General features: G+C 42.2%; 1 protein-coding gene and 2 long non-coding RNA genes across 3 annotated transcripts; 2 read left to right on the plus strand and 1 right to left on the minus strand.

Annotated features, from left to right (window-relative positions):
- Positions 1 to 3,965: 3,965 nt before the first annotated feature.
- LOC118561451 lies at positions 3,966 to 5,496 on the plus strand. Its single transcript, XR_004930055.1, has 2 exons — positions 3,966 to 4,834; positions 5,379 to 5,496. It is a non-coding gene; the product is annotated as an uncharacterized LOC118561451 (long non-coding RNA).
- Positions 5,497 to 10,136: 4,640 nt separating this feature from the next.
- On the plus strand, positions 10,137 to 11,811 carry LOC105923904 (probable G-protein coupled receptor 25). Its single transcript, XM_012859824.3, has 2 exons — positions 10,137 to 10,147; positions 10,656 to 11,811. The coding sequence occupies exons 1-2, from the start codon at positions 10,137 to 10,139 to the stop codon at positions 11,809 to 11,811; spliced, it is 1,167 nt and encodes a 388-aa protein (XP_012715278.3).
- Positions 11,812 to 15,413: 3,602 nt separating this feature from the next.
- Positions 15,414 to 23,903, minus strand: LOC110368037. Its single transcript, XR_002427871.2, has 3 exons — positions 23,886 to 23,903; positions 23,479 to 23,535; positions 15,414 to 16,310 (listed from the first exon to the last, which is right to left on the minus strand). It is a non-coding gene; the product is annotated as an uncharacterized LOC110368037 (long non-coding RNA).
- Between the last annotated feature and the right edge of the window lie 1,419 nt (positions 23,904 to 25,322).

Raw genomic sequence — 25,322 nt, forward strand, 5'->3', positions numbered from 1 at the left:
CTGTTAGGCTCGTACGTTGTATTGGGAGTTGCAGCCAACCAGACTGAAATCCCCTTTATGGGCTGGGTGGAAGTAGAATTTAGGCTAGGGAAAGACTGCGCCCTGACAAAACCACTTCTAGTACCTGTTCTAGTGTCAAGTGACCCACACGTAGCAGTAGAACCTATAATCGGCTACAATGTGATAGAAGAAATAACAGGAGAGAGTAGTAAGACAACAAAGTCAGAGACCACTCATACAGTGAGTCAAGCCTTTCAGATAACAGTCAAGACCGCACAAGCTGTGCTTCAGCTTATTCATGCCCCTACTAGTGAGGAAGATGTAGGGATTGTGCATACAGGAAATAGAACACTCACTTTAGGTGCTGAACAGGTCACCACAGTGTATGTTACCATCAACACTGGGGCTCAATATCATGGCCAAGACCTGCTGCTAGTCCCAAACGAAGAGCTAACATTGCCAGAGGGGGTAATGATAGAGGAGGGTCTAGTCAGTGTCCCCAGGAAAAGGTCAGGTTATGTACCAGTCCCCATTGCCAACACAAACAAACACAGTGTAACCCTAACCCAGCGCACTGTTTTGGGTCACCTGCAGACAGTGAAGACTGCCTACGCGGCCAGCATTGAGCAGATGAACAGGGGGGAGAGGGTAAAGCCAGCAACTCCAACAGCATCAGCCCCAGGCAGTAACAATTCAAAAAAAACAAAACCTGCCTGGTGGGACCCTCCGGTTGACCTCAGTCACCTAAACGAGGAGCAAAGTAGGATCGCCAAACAGCTGCTCAGAGAAGAGTGTCACGCGTTTGCATATGACGATGACGACATCGGCTCAATCCCCTCACTGAAACTCCACATCACGCTGCACGACACCACCCCAGTAAGAAAAACGTACATGTCCGTCCCAAAGCCACTCCACCAGGAGGTAAAAGAGTATATCCAAGACTTGTTGAATCGGGGTTGGATTACTCCTTCACGCTCTCCGTATGCCTCACCAGTCGTGTGCGTACGAAAGAAGGATGGAACGTTAAGGCTGTGTTGTGACTACAGGGAGCTGAACAAAAAGTCAGTCCCTGATCGCCACCCTATACCCCGAATACAAGACATGCTCGACTCCCTCACTGGCAGCTCCTGGTTCTCCGTACTAGACCAGGGGAAGGCCTACCATCAGGGGTTCTTGGACGAGGAAAGCCAGCCCCTAACAGCTTTCATAACTCCCTGGGGCCTGTACCAGTGGGTCCGAATCCCATTTGGGTTGAGTGCAGCACCTGCAGAATTCCAGAGGAACATGGAAGACTGTTTGCGTGGCTTGAGAGATGTAATGTGTCAACCGTATCTAGATGACAATCTTGTCCATAGCTCAAGTTTTGAAGACCACATTGAGCACCTGAGGACTGTGTTACAGAGATACCAGGAACACGGGGTGAAACTCAGTCCCCGAAAGTGTGAAGTGTTAAAGAGGAAGGTGAGATTTCTGGGACGGTTAGTGTCGGGAGAGGGCTACACCATGGACCCCTCTGAGGTGGCCCCAGTCCAAGCCTTAAAGGAGAAAGCACCCACAACAGTGGGAGAACTGAGAAAGGTGATGGGATTCCTCTCATACTACCGAACATATATCCCAAACTTCTCCAGAATAGCCCAGCCTCTCTACCAGCTGCTATCAACATCAGATCAAGGGAGTGGAAAGAAGGTCAGGGTCACAACCAGGAAGAAAGGTAACCTCTCACCTAACACTCCTATACAATGGACAGTTGACCACCAACAGATATTAAACTCTCTCATAGACAAGTTGATAGAGCCTCCCCTGCTTGGATACCCAGATTTGACCCAACCATTCATCCTCCACACGGACGCATCCCAGGAAGGATTGGGAGCTGTACTATACCAGAGACAGAATGGTAAGATGGTAGTTATAGGCTATGGTTCCAGGACTCTAACCCCGCCTGAAAAGAACTACCATATGCACTCGGGGAAATTAGAGTTTTTAGCGCTAAAATGGGCAATATGTGAACGTTTTCGGGATTACCTTTATCATGCCCCACACTTTGTAGTATATACAGACAACAATCCCTTAACGTATATTCTCTCGACAGCTAAGCTTAATGCGACAGGTCATAGGTGGGTGGGTGAGCTGTCTGAATTTGACTTCTCGATTAAGTATAGACCAGGAAAGAGTAACGCAGATGCGGATGGGTTATCCCGCATGCCATTAGACATAAATGCGTTAATGACACAGTGTACAGAGGAGGTGGGTCAGGAAGTGTTTGGTGCAGCAGTGCAGGGTCTCCGTGTGCAGTTAGACATCCCTCCAGTCTGGGCAGCTAGCGTCCCCATAGAAGCACTAGATTTAGTGAGAGATCCAAGTGCACACCCCCAGACCAACTCCCTGACGCCAGAACAGATTCGCGACAGTCAGGAAAAAGATCCTGTCATAGGCCGAGTCCTGCATTACAAGAGGAACAATCAGCATCCGTCCAGGAGAGCACTTAAAGCTGAGCCAGCGGATGTAGGGGTATTAATGAGACAGTGGGCAAAGTTGTATGTCGATGGGGATGGAATCCTCTTCAGGAGAGCAGGAGATAAACACCAGCTTCTCCTCCCGAAAGAGCATCATCAAAGAGTATTCCACGAGCTGCACAGAGAAATGGGACATCTTGGGGTTGAGAGGACCTTAAACCTGATCCAAGATCGGTTCTACTGGGCCCGGATGCACTCCGACATAGAACACTTTGTCACTCAAGAATGTGAGTGTATCAAGGCAAAGCAACCTCACAAAGCGACCAGGGCTCCCATGACAACCATTGTTACAACACGGCCAGGCGAGATGGTATGCATTGACTTTCTGCACTTAGAGACATGCAAACAGGGGTTCGAGTACATTCTTGTTGTGATAGATCATTTTACTGGTTTCGCCCAAGCCTATGCCACGAAAAATAAGTCTGCCAGAACTGTGGTTGATAAACTATTCAATGATTTTGCCCTGCGTGTTGGATTTCCAGAGAGGATTCACCACGACATGGGGAGGGAGTTTAACAACCAGTTAATGGATCAACTACGGAGGAGCTGTGATGTGCGTGGGTCCCATACCACATGTTATCATCCTCAAGGTAATGGGAAATGTGAAAGATTTAACAGGACCATCTTATCCATGCTCCGCACCCTCACAAGTGAACAGAAGGCTGACTGGAAAAGCTCATTGACGAAACTGGTGCATGCGTACAACTGCACCCGCAGTGGGGTCACAGGGTTCTCTCCTTACTACTTGCTTTATGGAAGGTCACCCCGTTTGCCAGTAGACCTGCTTTTCAACCTACAGCCCAGAGAAGCAAAAGAGACTTATGCTGAATATGTACAGAACTGGCGGAAACGGATGCAACAAGCCTATGAGATCGCATCTAAAACAGCAGCCCGGGAAGCTCTACGAGGCAAGAAAGGTTATGACAAAAGATCATTTGGAGCCGACTTGCAACAGGGTGGACGAGTGCTTGTACGGAACCTGTCAGAGAGGGGTGGCCCTGGGAAACTGCGGGCCTATTGGGAACCTAAAGTGCATGTGGTGGTGAGGAGGAGGAGCAGTGACAGCCCAGTGTATGAAGTGGCACCAGAGGGAGGAGGCAAGAGTCGTGTGTTGCATAGGAATCTTCTACTCCCGTGTGACAGTCTGCCCCTGGAAAAACCAGAACCAGGTCCTGCTAAACGCGAAACAAAGATACAGGCAGGGACAAGAACAAGAGGGCAGCAAATCACGGAGCCAGAGAACGATTCGGACAGTGATGATGTTGAGCTGGTGTGTCGGTTCCCATACCACCGGGAACTAAGTCAGAGAACTGCAGTCTTAGACCCAGAGGCGGAGCCATTTACACCAGCTCCCACCATGCAAAATGGAGTGCCAGATCTGGAAGACGGAACGGTTGCTCGGGATGACGCAGAGACTGACAATAGAGGAATCACAGCTGACGGAGGTGAGGTGGAAGACACTACAGAGGCCAGGGACGGTCTACTAGAGTCATCAGAGGAAGATGATTTTCACCTGCCACCAGTGACAAGCTACCCACAGCGACAAAGGCACCGTCCCCAGATTCTGACCTACAACGCCTTGGGTGAACCAACGTGGGTGAAAGCTGGTGCAGAGAGCCTGCGTGTCGTGAGTATGACCTCAGCCTGCAAACCACCGACCATGTGGCGACCCTGGACATCACTAGACACTGAAGTAATGAGTTGAACTCACACAAACATTACTCTAGTTTGGAGAAAATGGACTTGGTGAAATTCCATGAAGTGTAAAGAAGAGACATTTCCAGGAGAACATATTGAAATAATACTGTACAGATAGAGATACTGGTAACAGACTAAAAGAACTGAGGCCGATATGAGTTCTGTTACAATTGAGAGTTGATCTGATTGAGGTCCACAGTACAGTAGCTGATGTTTACTGGTATTGAGCTAAATGGGCCGGATACTTTGATAAATGGGTACTAATTGAACTTGATGTCAAGGGCCACATTAAATAAAATGTAACATCAATAGGTAATACCATGTTTCAGTAAGAAAATTCGATATGTGACAGGGTACATTTTGGGTATCAGAAATGTCTGAGGACATTTATTATTGGGGGGGAGAGTGTGGCATACTGAGCAAGCAGTGGGTTGAAACTCCTACCCAATGATTAGATACATGATTAATATAATTTACATGTAATACAGTTTATGTTCAGACTGCTAAAGTTGTGTTTTCTGTTAAGGAAAGTTTGTTTTGTTGTTTGAAGATGAGTGATGGAGCAGTATGCACTGGCTAACCCCGACCAGCAGGGGGCGCGTTCGCTACACTGTGTGTTCTAGGTTATTCAGAGAATAAGAACACATGAATGTGAAGTATAATTGTGTGTGGCGAACTGTGTTGTTAAAAATAACTTTTGGCTCCTTGCAGGTAAGAAGGGGGGGTTAGAATTGGATAGTAATTGGTAAAAGCGAGTTTATGATCTCAGCTGATTTAGGGTATTGTTTATGACTGTTGTGTGGCAAATACAAAGTACCGAAAATGGTTAGCTTATCGTTAGCGGCAGTTGCTAACTACCTTGGGTGAGCGCGGGGCTGGGGAAAATAAACAGTGAGCCTGCACTCCGTGGGAGGAGTTTGTCAGCCTGTGTAAATAAGCTAAAATACGGAATGATTTATTTGATTAATGGTAATTTGATTAACGTTGACAAGGTTTGTTAAATATGATTGGTTCACTATTTGAGCAAATTTGCTAGACAATGTATAACAAAACTGATCTGAAAAAGGTGCTATGTATATGATTTTTCTGTGTTTGGAATAGATTCAAAGGCTATGATTTATTGTTAATATGTGGTGCAAAAGTTCAGAATTGCACTGTGTGTGCTAGGTTATTCAGAGAATAAGAACACATGAATGTGAAGTATAATTGTGTGTGGCGAACTGTGTTGTTAAAAATAACTTTTGGCTCCTTGCAGATTGCAATAAAGCTGATTCATCAAGTTAAATTTGTAGTGGAGGACAGTTTCATTCTGGACCACGCTACACGTGGAACATGGTCCATTCAGACTCAATGTCCCCCGCCTCCCTCGGGACGTGTTTAAAGTTCTCCCGGAGGTGGGAGTTAAAGCTCCGCCTCACAGGGGACTCTGCCAGACGTTCCCAGCAAACCCTCACAGTGCGTTTGGGCCTGCCCGGTCGGACCGGCTTCCTCCCCCGCCATCGGAGCCAACTCACCACCAGGTAGTGGTCGGTGGAGAGCTCCGCCCCTCTCTTCACCCGAGTGTCCAAGACATACGGCCGCAGGTCAGATGAAACGACAACAAAGTCGATCATTGAACTGCGACCTAGGGTGTCCTGGTGCCAAGAGCACATATGGACACCCTTATGCTTGAACATGGTGTTTGTGATGGACAATCCATGACGAGCACAGAAGTCCAACAACAAAACACCACTCGAGTTCAGATCAGGTGGGCCATTCCTCCCAAACGCGCCCCTCCAGGTCCCACTGTCATTGCCCACGTGAGCGTTGAAGTCCCCCAGCAAAACGAGGGAGTCCCCAGGAGGGGCACTCTCCAGTACCCCTTCCAAGGACTCCAAAAAGGGTGGGTAATCTGAACTGCTGTTTGGCGCATAAGCGCAAACAACAGTCAGAACCCGTCCCCCCACACGGATGCGGAGGGAGGCCACCCTCTCGTTCACCGGGGAAAACCCCAACGTGCAGGCACCGAGATGGGGGGCAACCAGTATGCCAACCCCAGCTCGGCGCCTCTCACCATGGGCAACTCCAGAGTGGAAGAATGTCCAGCCCCTCTCAAGGAGACTGGTTCCGGAGCCAGAGCGGTGCGTCGAGGTGAGTCCGACTATCTCTAGTCGGAACCTCTCTAGCTCTTGGGACGTGGAATGAATTGGGACATTTGGTCAAAATCAATTCTGGTAGGAGACAACTTTGGTAATGAACTTAGTATGGATGTACAAACAGATCCTCTAATCTTTTGGATTTTTTCAGTAAAGAAGTTTGCAAATTCGTTGCAGGCCCTGGTGGAGTGGAGTTCGGAAGCCACTGACACAGGAGGATTTGTTAACCTGTCGACTGTGGCAAATAAGACACGAGCATTATTAATGTTTTTCTTAATGATCTCAGAGAAGAAAGATTCTCTTGCATTTTTCAGTTGTAAGTTATATCTGTAAAGTCTCTCTTTATAGATGTCATAGTGAACCTGGAGTCTGTTCTTTCTCCACCTGCGTTCAGCTTTCCGACATTCCCTTTTTTCACTTCTAACTGCTGGAGCATTTCTCCAAGGAGATTTTTTCTTCCCGGAAAAAAACTTCACTTTGACTGGAGCAATGCAGTTAATGATGTCAGAGACTTTAGACTGAAAGTTATCTACTAGCTCATCTACTGAGTTGCAGCCCAAGGTTGAGGTAGCAGAGTAAGCTTGAATAAAAGTTTCTGTGGCATTGTCCTTAAAGGTGCGTTTTCTTACGATGTCCCTTTGGCTAAATGAGTCACTGGTAATGATACATTCAAAGTTAACGGAGAAGTGATCGGATAAGGCAACATCAGTTACATTGACCTGTGAAATGTTTAGACCTTTAGTGATGATTAAGTCTAAAATATGTCCCTGCTTGTGTGTTGGCTGTTTAACATGTTGGGTTAAACCAAAGTTTCTAAGTGTGTCACACAGTTCTTTTGCACTTCTGTCTTTAGGGTTGTCAACGTGAAAGTTGAAGTCTCCCACAATAATTAAACAGTCATAATCAACACATATCACAGACAGGAGGTCACTAAAATCATTAAAAAAGTTTGATGTGGACTTAGGAGGTCTGTAAACATTCAGAAACATAGTTCGTACCGGGCTCTTTACCTTGAGAGCCAAATGTTCAAAAGAGTCAAATTTTCCCAAAAACACCTTTTTACACTTTAGTGAATCATTAAACAATGTTGCTACTCCTCCACCTTTCCTTTGCTGTCTGCTCTCACAAAGGAAATTGTAGTTTGGAGGTGTTGACTCCATCAGTATAACTTCTTCATTAGATTCATGTAACCATGTTTCTGTTAAAAATATAACATCAAGATTGTTGTCAATAATAAAGTCATTAATTAAAAGGGATTTTCCTGACAGAGATCTAATGTTTAATAAACCTAGTTTATATGATTTAGTGGTTGATGATGTCTCTGTGGCAGGTTGCATCTGACAGTTAATGACTTTCAAGTATTTTTTCCTGTTTATCCTTTTGTTTTTCTTTTTTCTGCCACGTATCATCACAGATATTCCGTAATTCCCGGGAAAAGACCCATGCTGATTCTGGAAACTGTTATGTCTGATAAACGTGCAGCGAGGGCCCGCTGTGTATCACAGCGAAGTAATCTGAAGGTCTTGAGGACAGGCATGTTCCGTGATACATAGAGGAGGATCTGGGGCTCTGCGGCCTTTGGAAGATGCTGGTTTAGTCACAGAGCTGTGGCTATATGGAGAGGATGTCATCTGTAGGCCAATCTTAAATACTTTGTTCATCTTGGGAGAAAATTCCAGAAAAGGAACCTCTGGGCTTTGTGGAGAGGAAGGCGAGGCGGGTGTAGTCCGGACCTGTGTTCGTGACAATGGAGGTTCTTGGTCCTCTCCATGTCCTGCTGAGATCTGGGATGAATCCTCCTGTAGCTCTGATGAAGCCTCTATCTGTGTCATCTTTCTGGCCATCTTTATCTTGGCTTGTTCGGGCTGCACTTGTCATAGTTTGAGTTCCTGCCTTAGTTTTAATTTCTGTTTTTAGGTTATTGTTTTCTATTTTAGCTTGTGTCCTGTTTCAGTCTTGGTTTGAGTTCCATCTTAGGTTGGGTCTTGTAATTTATTTTGTGTTTCAGATTGGTTCTTGAACTGTTTTAGTTTAACCTGTTTTCACATGGTAGTTATTCAGTCAGTTCAGTTCCACCTCCAGCCACTTCCCTGATCAGCTCCACTTAGTCTGGTAATTAGTTTGATTCCTTTCACCTGCTCACTCCCCTACTTATGCCTGCCTCTGTTCCTTGCACTCTGCCCGATCATTGTGTGTTTGTGTTTCCTGCCTGGGGTAAGTCTGATCCTGTCTGCCTGTACCCAACCTGATTCTGTTAGTTTTTACCTGGATTCTTTGACCTGTTCTGCTCTTTTTGTTAATAGACCAGCCTGACTTCTGACCAGTTTATTTTAGGTTGTTGGCTGTGGACTGTTTAAGTTTTTTGGACACTGCCTCTTTGCTTTTTGGCTTGGTGCCCTCTTTTGGTTTTTTGCTTTGTTAATAAATCACCTTTTTATTACAACCTTTTGCTTGTCTGGCTGAATTCAGGGTCCTCTGTTTCTTATTCATGACAGCACTGGGCTTATCATTTGTTTTGGCACTGGATGTACTTTGTTTTGGGACAAAGCTGATGGCGTATGGTTCACAGAATAGAAGATGTTTGAAATCAGCCGTTTTGCACCTGACCTATTTAGAGAGAAGCCATTGCTGCTAAACAGATGTCTTCTTTCCCAGAAGATGTTAAAGTTGTCTATGAAGGTTACAGTTGTTTGTTTGCATGTTTTTTCCAGCCATTTGTTTAGCATCAGAATTCTGGAAAAAATCTCATCTCCACAGTAAACGGGCGAGTGAGGGCCGCTAAGAAACACCTTGACATTAAGGCCATGAACTAGGTTCAACAAACAAATGTAATCCTCTTTCAATACTTCTGATTTTCTTATCCGGGTGACGTCGCCCAGGGCTTCAGCTTGTATTATGAGTTTTTCCAAGGTCGGGCGTTCTTTCAAGATCCTCAGAAGGTTGTCTGATATTTCAGACACCAGGCCAAAGTTCGAAGGGTTATAAATCAACACCTCTGTGTTTTTCTTGTTACAGAAATGTTTAATCCCCCTTACAGATCCATTGCATAATATCAGGGTCCTTGGTCCTGTGGCATGTCTTTTCTGTGATGTCTTAGAACGAAAATCGTTGACATACCTCTGATTGTTGTCGTGATCCTCCCTGGTCACATTTTGGAGCGGAGCGAATCTGTTTCGTAATGGAATTCCAGCATTTCCAGCAGGTTTACTCCTATCATTTGTTTTGAGAACAGCCTCTCTGGAGTTCGGCTTCAGAAATGCTTTTTTCCAGCTGCTGAGTTCCTGGGCTTTACAGCTTAAGTCACCACGCAGAGTTCATTCATCCACAAAACGAACAAATTATTCTTCATCGCTGCACCCTGAAGGCAGAATCAGCGTGGACTGATGCACACATCGTCTCTGGTCCTGCACCCAGCTGCTGGTTTATAGGGAATCTGCTTATTCAGAGGAGATTAAACTTAATCTGGATCTTTACCAAACAAGCTCACCTGGAATAGGAAACTCTAAGACTGGTTACTTTAAAGCATATCTAGATTATGTCTGCCATATTGTGTTGGGTTTTTATTTTCTTATAGGTGATACTGTTATCAAACCAAATGAAACAGAAGCGGCTTAATTTAGAAACAAAAATAAAGCAACAACTGCAGGAATACCAGACAACTTTTAACTTAACAAGCATGCGATGTTCAATCAGGACGCATGCGAAGAGCAATTTAACTTGAAAGTTTTAATTGATTGACTTTGACCCCAGCTAAAATAGCTTTGAAAGCTAAACATAAAAAGATGAGCACATGTCGAAGAAGTAAAGCTCAGCTAGCTGCCCTCTACTGGTCAGATGAAAGTAGGACAGGATGAAATTAACAATTTTCTAGTACAGATGTTATTTATGATAAACCACCTGACATGGGTTGACAAAAGTCTCACTAGGGGTTTTGAAAACATTCTGAGATGATTGCATGAAAAAAAAAAATCATAGTTTTGTTTTTTTAAATACCTGTGCAAATTTAGCATTATCCTGGTTGCTGCAGCTGCAGACAGACTTAAATCGGAGGCGACCGGACATTCGTTCAGTTCTATCTGAAAACGTTTCGACACCTAACCCTAACCCTTTGCAAAATATTTAGTGTAGCGTCCTCATAATCTGTCAGGAATGTTTCTCACGCTCCAAATGACATGCTCATTTTAAATCAGCAGATCTTCACTGGCATGAGAGAAACCTGTAAGAAGAAGTTACGTCAGAAAGATAAAGGAAGAGGGTAGTGGTGGTATGGCAGCCAGAGAACTGAATCTGCCTTTTCTGTGGTCTGCAGCCATAAATGGGGAGGCAGTGTGTTCAGAAGGTTAGATCAGCCGCCTCGCTGCACATCGTCACCTCTCAGCATGCTGGACGAAGACTATCTTTATTTCTATTATTATGATAACATCACTGGGAACGACACGTCAGACCACGTGTGTCTCCACCCCGGCCTGCGTGGCTCCCACATTTTCCTGCCGGTGACGTATTTCCTGATATTCTTCTCTGGATTCTGGGGCAACGTCTTTGTGATCGCGGTGGTCTGGAGCAAAGGCAAGAGGGCGGGTCGGCTGGTGGACACCTTTGTGGTGAACCTGGCACTAGCCGACCTGGTCTTCGTCCTCACGCTGCCTCTGTGGGCCATCTCCGCCGGCCAGAACAACCACTGGGACTTTGGGGCTGCCAGTGACGTCCTGTGCAAGCTGAGCAGCTATATCATCTCCGTGAACCGCTTCTCCAACGTCTTCTTCCTCACCTGCATGAGCGTCGACCGCTACCTAGCCACGGTGAGAATGATGGATTTGAGGCACCTCAGGAGTAGTCGGTGCGTTCGCATCACCTGTGCAGCCCTCTGGGTGGTCTCCCTCATCCTCGGCATCCCCTTTCTGGTGTACCGATACCTGGCGCCGTTCGAAGGGGGCCAGGCCTGCCAGGCGGATGACAGCTCGATGCTCTTCCTGGGCAGGAATCTGGCCACGGAGCTCCTCACGTTCGTCCTCCCAGCGCTGATCATCCTGCTCTGCTACGGAGCCATCCTCAAACACCTTTACAGGCACCGCGTGGCTGCAGGGAACGCCAGAGCCGAGGCCCGCCGCAGACACTCAGTGAAGATGGTCCTCTGCGTCATGGCAGCGTTCGTGGTGTCCTGGCTGCCCTACAACACCTTCAAGTCCGTCAGGATCCTTTCACGCCTCTCAGACTTCAGTCTGAGCTGTGAGACCACGGCCTGGCTGAGCCACGGCTTCGTCGTCTCCTGCTGCCTGGCCTTCTTTAACAGCTGCATGAACCCTGCCATCTACTTCTTCCTGGACCACCACTTCAGGCTGTGGGCGCGGCTGCTGTTCCGCGGCTGCATCAGGAAGACGAAGGCGCCGCTGAGCTTCAACGCCGTGGCTTCGTTCACCAGCTCTGCTGCGAGTGGTGAAAGAACACAGCTTCAGACGTTCCTGTGAGAGGAGAACAGCTGCTTCCCTCACAGCTATCTGACAAGCAGCTATTGTTAGATATTCTATTCTGATTAGTTTTGGAAGCTGGGGTACAGGAGATAATCCATGAACTGAGATGGAGAACATGCAGAAAGACCCGAGGCCAGGATTTGAACCAAGGACCATCATGCTGGAAGGCAACAGTGCTACCAGCTGTCATTATTCCTGGTTATTGTCAGATTTAATGTTTTCTGTATAGTCTTTATTACAAGACACTGTGAAACTTTTTTTATGGATTTTGGAAAAGTACTCAGACTTTGAATATTTCTGTGTGTTTAATACTGGGTTTGTAAACTGTGTAAACCTCTTTATGTGTAGCTTGGGGTACTTGAACATGTGTGCTCACATCCACACAGCGATACTAACCAATTCTGAACACAAAATATATGCATAAAATATATGCATTTAGAATAAGGCTGATAATTTGAAAGTTAGCTTTATGAGGAGTGAAGAGGGGCTGAAAGCAGGTGAGTCTGATCAGACAGATGGAAACCAGCTGGGAAACTGAGGCTCCCCACGGAGACCAGATCATGTGTTTCTGTAAAGGTATTTGTTTTTGCGAGACCATAAATGATAATTTTTGAATTTCCACATGTACATGTGAGACACACCTTTCCTTGAAAGATTATGTTGTATCTTCGCTTCTCTCTGCAATCTGCACGCTCCTCACTCACAATTAACAACAAACATGCTGCATGACTGGAAGATATCCTTCAGAGCACATAACCCCAGTTCTGAAGTCCTCACTAAGACTAAGAACGTAGAGAACAGGGACCCGGTTCTGAAGTCCTCACTAAGACTAAGAACGTAGAGAACAGGGACCCGGTTCTGAAGTCCTCACTAAGACTAAGAACGTAGAGAACAGGGACCCGGTTCTGAAGTCCTTCCACTGGCTCCCTGTATCTCAGAGAATAGACTTTAAAATACTTCTGTTAGTCTATAAATCCCTGAATTAGCACCTAAATACATCACAGACTTGTTATCAGGGCATCAACCCTCCAGACCACTCAGGTCTTCTGGCTCCAGCCTGCTCTGCAGAACCAGAACCAGAACCAGAACCAAACATGGAGAAGCAGCATTTAGTTCCTATGCTCCACTGATCTGGAACAAACTCCCAGAAAGCTGTAAAAATGCGGAAAACCTGAGTTCTTTTAAATCAAGATTAAAAACACATTTGTTTAGGACTGCCTTCGACTGTTCTCGTTAAACAGTTTTACTAAAACATCATTAGTTCAACTTTTTTAGTCCAACTGTTTATTGATGTTCTATTTTGTTTCTACATTTTATTCCTACTTGCTTTTATTCTGTTTTATTTTCCTGTATTTTAATCATGTAAAGCACTTTGCATTGTCTCTGTACTGAATTGTGCTATACAAATAAATTTGCCTTGCTTTCACGGTTTTCTGGTATCATTCATAGTTTCATACTTTATGATGAAATCAATCCTGGTCCTGATGCCTCCAACAGTCGGTGTAATTTGTCAATTACATGTCAATATTTTGCTGATTGGAGAAGAATAACACATTTCATCATGTGTTTGACTTAGAGAAGTTGTGGAAGACCAAAAAAAGCAAGAAGTATAAGTATGAGTTTGGGGACAGTGTGAAAAGAATAAGAGGAAGCCTAAAAGATCAGTCAGCTGCGTGATGAAAGTGAAAGTCTTTACAAAGTGGAAAATGAACCGGCATGAAACTTTAACCTAACTGAACGAAAATAAGGTCATGACCTGCTGATTAACATTAGGATGCAGGATTATGAGTCCTGTCTTCCTCTGTCTGACCGATGCAGCTCTGCTCTGTGAGAAAACAGTTGGTGCCAGAGGTAGTAATTATGATACTTTCTACAGAGGAAAAGAATCAATAGGACAAAGAAGAAAAAACCTCCAGCAAAATGGAGGATGCACATTTTAAATGTTTTTAACTATAAAGTCTCTGCACACCATCTCTGAATACTTAATTTTTGTCTCATTAAACTTTATTTCTTCATTACAAAGACATTTAACCTGACCGTCCTGTCTGCAGATCGCCTGTTTCAAATTCCCTCTGGCATTATTAAAGTATTTCTGATTCTGATGTTACTTCTCCCATTCCTAACCCAAACACATTTTCAGGTATCTCACAGCACAGCATCATTGTCTTGTTGATGGAGTGAGTTGTAAAGGAAAGGTGAGGAAGAATAAGGTGCGATTACACCGAACATGAATGTGGCCGCTTTGTTGCAGAAATGGTGTTCAGTGTGAATGAGTTTGGGTTTCATCCTGAACAGCTCAACGTCTCACATCAGTAATATAAGTATTTCTGCTTTTGGTATATATAGTTTTGGGTAAAACATAAAATAACCCCTAATTTCTAAAGATGGGAAACTGACCAGAACAGGGGTGGCATAACGGAGGACCCGACAATGAATGACAATGGGTGAATATATAGAGGAAGAGACAGAGGGGAAGGCAGGTGAGTCAATTAGCATAGGTGAAAGTTGGAAAGGTAATTAAACTGAGGGAGAGAGAGAGAGAGAGAGAGAGAGAGAGAAAGCAATGATCCGGGACAAGAGGAGAATAAAACCTAACAGGAATATAAGAGCCATGATAAATGGACAGTCTATGACCCAAAAAACACACTTAAACAGAACAGAAGAGTGAGGCAGGAAGGTAAGAATCTGACAGAAACATGAGCGGCAAACTGAATCCAAATAAACAGAATAAATGACAGGAAGCAAGAAGAAACATAAACTTGTATTTCAACTTTAACTTAAAATACCAGTGTAAAGTCAGTTCTATAACCTCGTTGAGACAAATTAGAAAAGCTGCCAGCAGCTCTGAGCCGCCCTCGCAGCCCAGCGTTTCTCGGCTTGTGTTTGACTGCAGCAGATCAGAATTAAGGCCTTCACGCCTCTGATTAGTCAACGTCCACTAGGTGGCAGTGTAAGCAAGCAGCTAAATCCTATAAAGTAGCGCTCAGGCGCTCCCTGCAGATGTGTTTACAGCTGCTGACGTTTCTTTAAAACGTCAGCAGCTGTACTCAGCGATAGGACTGTTTCACTCTACCCTGGTTAATGAAGGTCAAACCTTACATGTTTTCTGTGTGAGACTGTAAATGTCTGGGTATGAAATGTTTGTGTTACTTAATAAAATGCTGGAACTTGATGGAATCACAGTTTCCTTTTGTTCAATCAGTAACTGGGGATTCAGTTATCTTTTATTTCCCACACCAAATGCCTGGTGCAGAAGACCCCATAATTCAGTCAGACAACAGGAGTGAATTCAAAACTTTAATTAAAAGAAAGATTTTGGTGTTATATGGGAAAGAGCTGGTAGTGCTCGCAGGAACCACTGAAAATGGAAGTTAGTGGCTGTGATTAAATCGATTAGGTGAAGAGGGCACTGAAATAAAGCCACTAACCTTCCCATAATCTGGGAGGTGGCACAGGATCCAATGGGTAGAACCAGGGACTCTGTGGGTCCTGGACATGAAGATTATGTGGTCACAGGCACTGAAACTTGGAAGGGGTTTCACAAACATAGTATATAGGGCTGAGACAACTGGGCAATCCAGAATCTGGACAGGGGTCATACACAGGAGACAGAGACTGGCAGAGGTAATCAGAGGGCTGGGGAGAGCGGCTTGGTCACAAGGCAGATCGATAAGTCGGTGTCCAGAATCCAGGGCCAACAGGAGAGTCCAACACAGGTAAAACAGGGATAATCCACAGAATGGGATTGGGTCAGGAACAGGTAGGTAATCAAAGAATACCTAAATGGTCTACTCAGACGATGGCTTTCAAAAATATGGCAGAGACTAGCTGTGAGAGGCAGGTATTTATTGGCAGGATCACAGGTGAACACAATGCATGTAATCAGGCGCAGGTGCTGCTGCCACCGCTAATTAACAGAGCCGAGAGGAGCATGGAATGCAGATAGCCGGACCAAAACACTAAACATCAGGGCAGGAAACAGAAGAAACAGCACAGGTGCATAACACTGGATAACAGTTCTTCTTCCTTCAAGGAAATCAGCCAGCTGTGTATCAACTGCCGATGAATCAGTGCAGGTGAGATTTGGTCCTGTGGTAACCGACTGATAAAAGTCTGAGGTTAATGCGATTAATTCTTTCAGTGGGAGGATGTTGAGCCAATGCAACCAAAGTGTTGCATTAAGAATGACCAACAGAGTCGTAGTTAGAGGGCTTGACAAAATGAAAAACACAGTGACAGCCAATGTTAACGCTCCTGATATTTTAGGATCATCTAATGCTGAGATGACTACATCTGAAACTCTTTTTCCTGATTTATGTAAATCAGTGTTAATGATCAAGTGACCGCCTGTTCTGAGGATACTGAGAGTGATAATGTTCTGCCAGAATAACATGATAAATACAAACACAACAATCAAGACAGTTATTATCAGTGACAAGCACATCTTGGTTTTAAATGTTGATTCTTCTTCACTGTCAGTCTGGTTGTGGCCAAACCTGAAAAAAGCAACACAAATATTACTTTTTATCTAATTAATTATCAGGTAATATCAGGTGTACATTTATCAGGTCTGCTGGTGGTTCCTAGAGTCTCTAAAAGTAGAATGGGAGGCAGATCCTTTAGCTATCAGGCTGCTCTCCTGTGGGATCAACTCTGTGAGGCAGACACCCTGTCTACGTTTAAGACAAGGCTTAAAACTTTCCTTTTTGACAAAGCTTATAGTTAGAGTGGCTCATGTTACCCTGAGCTACCTCTTTAGTTATGCTGCTATAGGCTTAGGCTGCTGGAGGACATCAGGGCCTATTTCTCTCTCTCTGCTGAGTTCTACTATTCTACAATTTGCATTCTTGGTTGTTATTTCAACTTTTAACTTTTTGTTCTCTGTAATTTTTTCTTCATAGAAGGTACACCTGGTCTGGTGTTCTGTTAGCTGTGACATCATCAGGGGAGGCAGATCATCCACTATTACCATCTAACATAGAAAGTACTCCTGGATCAATGTGAGCTTCTGTGCTTTCTGTGTCTCTGCTCTGTCTTCTCTACCATAGAAAGTACTCCTGGGTAAATGTGAGCTTCTGTGCTTTCTGTGTCTCTGCTCTGTCTTCTCTAAGCCCCAGTGGGTCGAGGCAGATGAGCGTTCACACTGAGCCTGGTTCTGGTTCTGCTGGAGGTTTTCCCCCCTGTTAAAGGGGAGTTTTCCTCTCCACTGTCGCTTCATGCATGCTCAGTATGAGGGATTTCTGCAAAGCCATCAACAATGCAGACGACTGTCCACTGTGGCTCTACGCTCTTTCAGGAGGAGTGAATGCTGCTTGGAGAGACTTGATGCAACCTGCTGGGTTTCCTTAGAGAGGAAACTTTCTCACCAACCTGGAGGATCTGATGGAGTCAGACTTTGGAAAGAGCCTTGAGATGACATGTTTCATGAAATGGCGCTATATAAATAAAATTCAATTGAATTGTATCATCATACAAGTGTAATAAAATGTGTTTTCATAGGCACTGAAAAACTAGGCTGCACATACATTATACAACCTTTCGCATAATTAAAGACTTCCCTGTGGAGCTAAATTGGGGGCATAAAGTTGGTTTGAAAACATTTTTTAAACTGAAAAAGGAAAAATAAATTGAAACAGAAAAATTATTTTCAAACTGAAACTAATTGAAACTGAAAAAAACATTTAAAACTGAAACGTATTTTTTAAACTAAAAGGAAATGTTTAAAACTACTATTCAGATTCTATTTATATTTCAGTTTCAATTTGTTTCAAACCAGTGCCCCATGGGTATGGGTGCAGGACGTAGATTACATGAGATGTGGAATGATGACGTCTTGGATAGAGTTGAGAAAGTTTTGGGGAGAGAAGGTAAAAGCTTGGAGATTGAGGACAGTGATAAGAGGATAGAGAATAAAGCCAACTAAGAAGAGGAGTATTTCACCTATGTGGGAACATTATGACTTGATTTCTCCTAATAAGGTAAATCTAACATTCTTAAGATTCATTTCCTCTGTTTTATTTGTCTTTATCCTAATTCTAGAAGTAGAAATAGTCAAATAAATAGCACTATTATTTTGTGGAATCCTAATCATGCTATTATAACTAAGCAAAAGTCTAAACAAAAAATAGATGTTTAGGCAGAATCTAGTGTTCCTATACTGTATATTATGTAAAAGAAATGACGCCTGCTATTTATACCTGAACTGCCTCGAAGGGTCGACAATAAATTAAAGCAACAATAGCAACGAAATATTGGTAAAAGGGAAACCCTCACCTTTTCTTTTTCAGATGGCTGTGTCTAAGAATCTGAATTTTTAACAGCCTACAGTCTTTGTTTTTCCATCTTTCCAGCGATCTTCAGAACCCCTGCCTGGCAAAACATATTTAGTTTTATAAAAGAGATTAGGTTTTTGTTGATAAAAATGTATTATTCTTAAGAATTAAATGCTATTTTGAGATGCTAACCTTAGTTACTTTCATTTCTCCAGTTCAACAAATTAAAACTCTCTCTCCTGCTTCTGTTCAGAACTGCACTCAGCATTTTTCACCTATTTTAGTGCAGATAATATTTAGTTCCTTAACTGGGACCAGTTTCGTAGCCTGATATTAATTGTGGTAACGGCAGTATCCCAGTATGAATGAAAACATAAATCTCGCGCTCCAAGCACGCACGAACATGCACGTACACACAGGCAATAGAAAACAGCCAATCAGGAAGAGGGAAGGCGGAATTTAAGGCAACACAACCATTGAGAGTGGAGTTAACCAGCACATAGCACAGTCACGTGTGCTGCAGATTTAAAGGGACCGGAAAGAAAAAACAGGCAGTGGAGCTGCGCACAGCTAACCTGACTCCGCCAGATAGATTTGCTCCGCATATCCATCTGGAAACCTTCCGTTGAAGTAATTTTGGGAAGGGGCGAAAATACTGGTTAGCTGATTGGCCTATGTTGGTGATAGACGGGCTAAATGAACCAATCAGATTCGTCGTCACTCTGTTACGAGCGACGACGAAAACACAACCACAAGCCAAGCTACTCTTGCTGCTGCAGGTAAAGGCTCGTTAGCTCAGCAAAGAAATACTCTGTAATTCCGATAAAACTTGCTCGATAGCCACGCTAACGCTAGTTTCATCGGCTGAAGCCGCCATGTTGTTTAGACTGAACTGACGCGCTTCCTGTTGCGTCACACCTCAACCCGCCTCAAAGCCAACGCTGATTGGACGTTCGTTTGGTGAACGGCTCCAAATTTTCTTTAACGGAGAGTAGCCAGACTGATCTGCGAGTGAAACCTTGAAAGCTCGCGAGATCAGGATGGTCTCACGAGGCTAGCGCACAGCAGCATTGAAATAATACCATGGGAACGCCAAGCACTTCAAACGGAGGCGTTTCGGGCGAACCTATGCATGTACGCACATGTGGCAGAGCCGAACCGACATACAGGAATACTCTGAATCAGTATTTTTTAGGGGTGCTGAGCTAAGATTTAGGGGTGCTTGAGCACCCCTAAAAATGGCCTAAATATACCACTGCTTGTTATTAAGGATAATTTCCAAGGGCCCTAAAGGATAAAAATACAGGCTGGTGTCACAGATGGCTGTGATTATGCACTTGACCAGTAGGTGGGTTCATGTGCAAATGACGCTTCAAGAAATTAACTGTTTGCTGAAGCAACAGGTTCAACGCCTCATTAGGCCTCATATGAAATCACTACTGAGTGCAACACATGTGAATAAATAAGCTGTCAGTCATCTTTCCACACCTCCTGTCAACTAAGTCATGCCCCCACAGTGAGGCGGCAGCAGTTGGAAACTAAAGAACCTGAAACTGAAACAAACCCTGAACCTGAAAAAAATGTGAATCTGAATTTATTTTTAGTTATTTTTTTAAATCTTTTTTTAGTTTATAATGTATTTTCCAGTTTCAATAATACTTTTCAATTTTAAATATTTTGTTATTAAGTTTCAAATTTATTTTTCAGTTTCAAATCACTTTTGTTCAGATTACAAAAAATGTATTCAAACAAATTTTATTACCACAATTTAGCTCCATATTTCCCTGGTAAATATGTGTTTATGACATAGTTCATATATTTTCCAATGCTGGCTGTTGTTGCCAACATATTAATTCACTGTGAATTTTTGTTTTCATTGCCAACTGTTGCTCAGTGGGAGTAGAAGTGGTTTAAAATCTAAAAGTTCTTGGTTCAATTCCAGCTTCCTCCTGTCCCATGTTGATGTGCCTCTGGGTAATGTATTTAACCTCAACTTGTCTGTTCAAAACATTAGAGCATGTGCTCCGATGAGGCAGGTTTTTCAACTTAAAGGTACCTTTAAGGAAGTATTAAACATAGTTTTACCAAGCCTACATTTCTGCATTCAATTAATTTTTTTTTGGTTTGATGAAAGCTTCTAATCTCAGATGCCGTTAATCTAATGGCTGTGAGCAGAAAGTCATTGTAGCTAACAGAAATAAATAAAGTCCACCTGTGAAGAATATTCTAATATATTGAATATGATTGTATGTCTCAGTCTTTTGGTAACTCCATGTCAGTTGACTTTTCTTACTGACAGTTTTTCAGTAAAAAAAGGCAATATTATTATTATTATTATTATTATTATTATTACTATTATTATTATTTATGTTATCTAGTCAGCGTTAACTAAGATATATTTTTAGTTTTCAGCAAATGAATGTTGGTGATGTAGATATTTAGAGTTTAATGTAGTCTGTTGAGTTATAGATGAATCACAGCATTCATCAGTTAGACGAAGAACAATTCGATCTTTTCCCCCCCCCCCCCCCCCAAAAAAAGTATGTGGTTATAATTTAGATATGTATCAATTCTTTTTTTTAAAGCATTCACTGTCATGTCAAATTTCATCTGTCTTTTACATCATTGTCCACACAGTAGCAGTTAGCGCTCCGCAAAAGACCTCTGTTAATAGCTGTGTTGCTTTCTTCTTAACTCGCTTAGTCTTGCTATGATGCGATGGTAATATTTTCAGCTCTCCTTGCTCAAAGCTTTCTATTAATAATGAAAGAGAGATACTGGTTGGTATCCGTGTTTTATTTCAAGTTTTTCTGTAACTAAAGTTTATTGAACAAATTCTATTTAAAATTTGCATTCTTCTGTTATCTGCACTTGATAACTGCTATTTGTCTTGATCCGTTCAGACAGCTGTATAAATGTGGTTGCATTTAATAGTAGTATGAACAACTACTCCCAAAAGAAAAAAATCAAATTTTTGCAAAAAATAAGAAGTGAGTATCAAGACCTGCAGTGTGAACGTAGCCAGTTCAAGGCTTGGTTTCATTTTCAGTCTTGGGGTCCGTTCTTTGTACGTGGCTAACTCAGTTAGCAGGATTTCATTGTTGACGATTTGGCATGATCTTGGATCGTTTGGTTCTTCGAAAGACTTCCTGCACTTGTTGTCATAGCAACATGTGCACCAGCTTAAACCTGCTCGAGAGCAGGCTTATTTCATGTAAACAAGATTAGATCACAGCTTTAGAAGCGGAGGAGATAGGGAAGTCTGCCGTAGCCATGTCCATTTTTACGACAGCAACCTGTTGCGGAAGGTGCAAGAATAATTTGCAGAGTTTTTCGAATTAATCGCGTATTGCGCAATGACAGGATCCTTTAGCGCAGCGCGACAGAGATTTTTCTTGGTGGCTGTTATAAACAGACAAACACATCATTTAACAGTGACTTTTAAAGAGGAAAAAGTTGTGTTGGAGCTATAAATCTAAAATATTTAAGTTGTTTGTATGAAGGTTTGCTTTTTATTTGTTATCATATTCAGTAAGAAGATTTGTTCGGGCCATTTTATTGTGAAGTTTAGTTTACTTTGAAAGGCTTGCTTCCTGTCGAGCCGTATATTGGATTAGAAAAAAAACTATGGATGGATTATCTACACACGGAGCAATACAGTTTTACCGTGTAAACTGTGGATGACTTGGAAAAGGAAGATTTTAATTTTTTATGGATAAAGATTTTTTTTGTTAAAATTCCCAGTTTGCACGTGTCCTTTACTTCCAGTGTCTAAGGAATGACACTGAAATTTGGATCTCTTGACATAACAAGTGGCTTTTAAAATACCATTTTGTAGAATATTCTTCTATTTCACTTTTACTTGTCCCCATGTTCTAGTGGGTCCCGTGGAGGCTCTGATATAAAAGAACAAAGTAAATATGAGATTATTAAAATGCAAAAATTCATACTGTAGAAAGTGATAGAAACATCTACCATGGACAGTATTTACGCATTAATTTGTCTGCTACTTTTTGCCGGCCCTCTCTCCTGGCTTTAACAGATTTTGAGGTGTTTTAATTAATGACTCAAATTCGGCATAACCTTCCATTAAAAGCTCGTGTTCTGCTTGGGAGAAAAACTGTGGGCGTTCTTTGCTGAACAGCCAATAGCAGCGTTGCTGATCATTGTTTCTACTATCGATACATTTCCCCTTTTAAACAAACGCATGAACGCGCAGTTGTCTCAGATAACTCAATCCAGCCATACTAATCGTAAACAACAGGTGTGTTTGAAGAACCCAATTAGCCGGATCATGATTAGCCGGATGATATTATCTTGGATGTCTCATTTGATCTCGGATGTTTTAAGCAACGTACGAAGAACGGACCCTTGGTCTGAAAAGTTGACGAGAATAAACAGAACTTTTTTATCTCTTCACTTTTTCTGTGGAGGTATATTATGTTAAGATTTTTTTTAATCAAATAAGGGAAATTGTGGAATTAAAAAATGTTGACTGATGTTTTCGACAGATCAAACACACAAAGAACGAAACAATTAAGGCTTCAGTTGCTTTCTATAAGAGGAATGAATATCAAATTAATTTGGAATAAAGCTTGGTGAAATTTTTTAAGTAATTTGAGAGTTGTTGTTTTTTTCCTGATATACTTATATTAATAGTTTAGCTTACCAGTTGCTTACTGTTAATACTACAACTTTATATTTCTCAAAGCATTTTAAGGAAAAGTTTGTGAACAACACAAATACAACCGATAAATGTAACAATGTTTTGAAGGTAAAAATTAATATTGGGAATAGCTAAATATAACACATTCAGGGGAAACACAGCATGGGCAGAGTATTGGGAAATTAAACAGGGTTTATGACAGGAGAACAGAGTAAGAGAAAGAATCAGCAATGATAGATGAAAACCATGGAGCTTACATACAGAGGGAAGTGTGGAGAAAGACCTGGAGAGTGGGTCAGTCAGGTGAGAATGAGAAACAGCTGAGGAGAAATGATGCAGGGAGCTGCGGGAGCAAGAGAAACATTAAGATCTAAACACAGGGAAAAAATCTATAGAAAATAATATAACATGTACATAGAGCACAACAATGAACTAACAACCGTAAAAAACGGGATTAATTTAGATTAATTAAGATAGTAAAACTAAGTCTAATTGCAAACAAAGATAGGGTCAGCAACTTAAAAATGTCTAACACTGACATATAATGACATACGGCAAATATAAAGACTTAAGCTAACATTAACGCAATTATTGTGGGAGGAATTTGGATCATAAATTAGATTCAGTCTGTGGTGAGAAGGATTGACCAAAAGTATTTATTTGTCATCAGCTGAATAATGCATTTATTTTAAAATGTTGCAAAGATTAAAATAAAGTAGAGCAAACCTTAACCAATATTTCTCCTCACTCTGTGGTTCGGGTTCTGCTGGGTGCTGAGTTGTGCTAAAGCCGGTCAATTAAAAAATAAATTAAATTAGTCACATTTGAGATATGATTTGTTAGGAGAAATAAGATTTGCTAAACAAATCTGATGACATATCCCCTAAATCAAGACTTATTAAACTCCAGTCCTCACACACTGATGTCCTCCAATGTTTAGATGTGTCTCTGGTACAACATGACTATAAACAATTGGCTCCTCAGTAGGTACTCAGCAGGTACTCAGTGTCTACAGACTTCTGCTAATAGCCCAGTTATTTGAGTCAAGTGTGCTGACAGAGACACATCTAAAGGCAGCCATGTAGCAACATTGTGTTCAATTAAACAAAATTCCTAAGTTTTTGCACACTTACCTATAAGTGTTCTTCAGCAAAAAACAAGGGAGTGTTTTGCGATTGCTTAGTTTCTTCTGTTTATATAGAAATACTTGCAGAGACACACCTACTTTCACTCAAAATGAAACAAAAATCTGCAGACCTAAACTGGCTCTCATTCAACTTTATAAAGAAATATGCAGAACCTGGCTTTTCCCCGAGGAAGTGAAAAATTCATATACTTCCTTTTAGGATGAGCAAACAGTTCAATTACCTTTTATGATAAACCTTCTCTGGCTCTGCAGTGGAGAGCTCAGAAGAGATTTTTTTATGTTTGTCTCATTTAAAAAAATATCAATAGGGAATGAGGTTTAAGAATAAAATCAATGATGGCTAATATCTTGAAGATGAATTCTCAGGAGACCTTATTGCATCCTCCCGGACTCTGAGGCGTGCAGGGAAAATTGTGGCTGATCCATTCCACCCCAGTCAAAGACTATTTCAGACACTTCCCTCTAGCAGGAGGCTGCAATCCATCAGGACCAGAACCTCACACCACAAGAACAGTTTTTTCCCATCTGCTACCAGCCTTATGAACAAGGCCAAGAGCCGCCCGTGAAACTGGACACTGTCTCTCTCCCCCGTTCAGGACTTACAAGCTTCTGCGTTACATTAACGCACAGTTTACTGAGTGTGTATAGCTTCTGTATATATATATATATATATTTAATTTTATTTTATTTTTTGTCTGCACCATCAACACCAAGTCAAATTCCTTGTAAATGCAAACCTACTTGGCAATAAACTTGATTCTGATTCTGATTCTGATCAACATCTAAATACGGGGACTCGGTTGAAAAGTGTAGCTGAAGAAACTGGTTTCAGTTGTATGGGTATGTTCAAATTTGTGCAAAGTGTTTGTTTTCTTGTAGAGTACAAATAAAAATGTTGAAAGATTAAAAGATAGTCATTCTTTTTTTTGGTTCAGGATAAATAAATTGCCCAAGAAAACTAAATTGATCAGGAGAATTTTGCTCTTCTTTTAAATGATTAAAATCTCGTCTCTGCCTTCTTTGAAACCACTAGAATGTGGATCAGCAGCTTTACCAGGAAGAACAAACATTTGCTGAGCAATGGGAAAAACTCTCAACAATTGTCTTGTTTGTACCTGTGCAAAACCTTTTGTTATTAACTTCCTTGTGTGGTTTGCACTTTTTCTAATTGTAAAATATATAGAAATTCTGACAAAATGCACAAGCTGCAAATTTTCTACTCTGCAGAAAATAAAATCAATGTAGCATTATGATAGTTGATTAGATGATTATTTAGATCTAGTCCAGTTAAATATATTTATATAGCGGCATTTTACAATAATGCCATCTTTGTCATATTTTGTGGAGGTTAAGAACCAAAGTAGCATCATGACCAGAGTACACGTGTAGCAATAACCGATAAATATAATAAACTGTTATGGGA

This window comes from Fundulus heteroclitus, unplaced genomic scaffold, assembly GCF_011125445.2.
Source record: "Fundulus heteroclitus isolate FHET01 unplaced genomic scaffold, MU-UCD_Fhet_4.1 scaffold_63, whole genome shotgun sequence".
NCBI lineage: Eukaryota > Metazoa > Chordata > Actinopteri > Cyprinodontiformes > Fundulidae > Fundulus > Fundulus heteroclitus.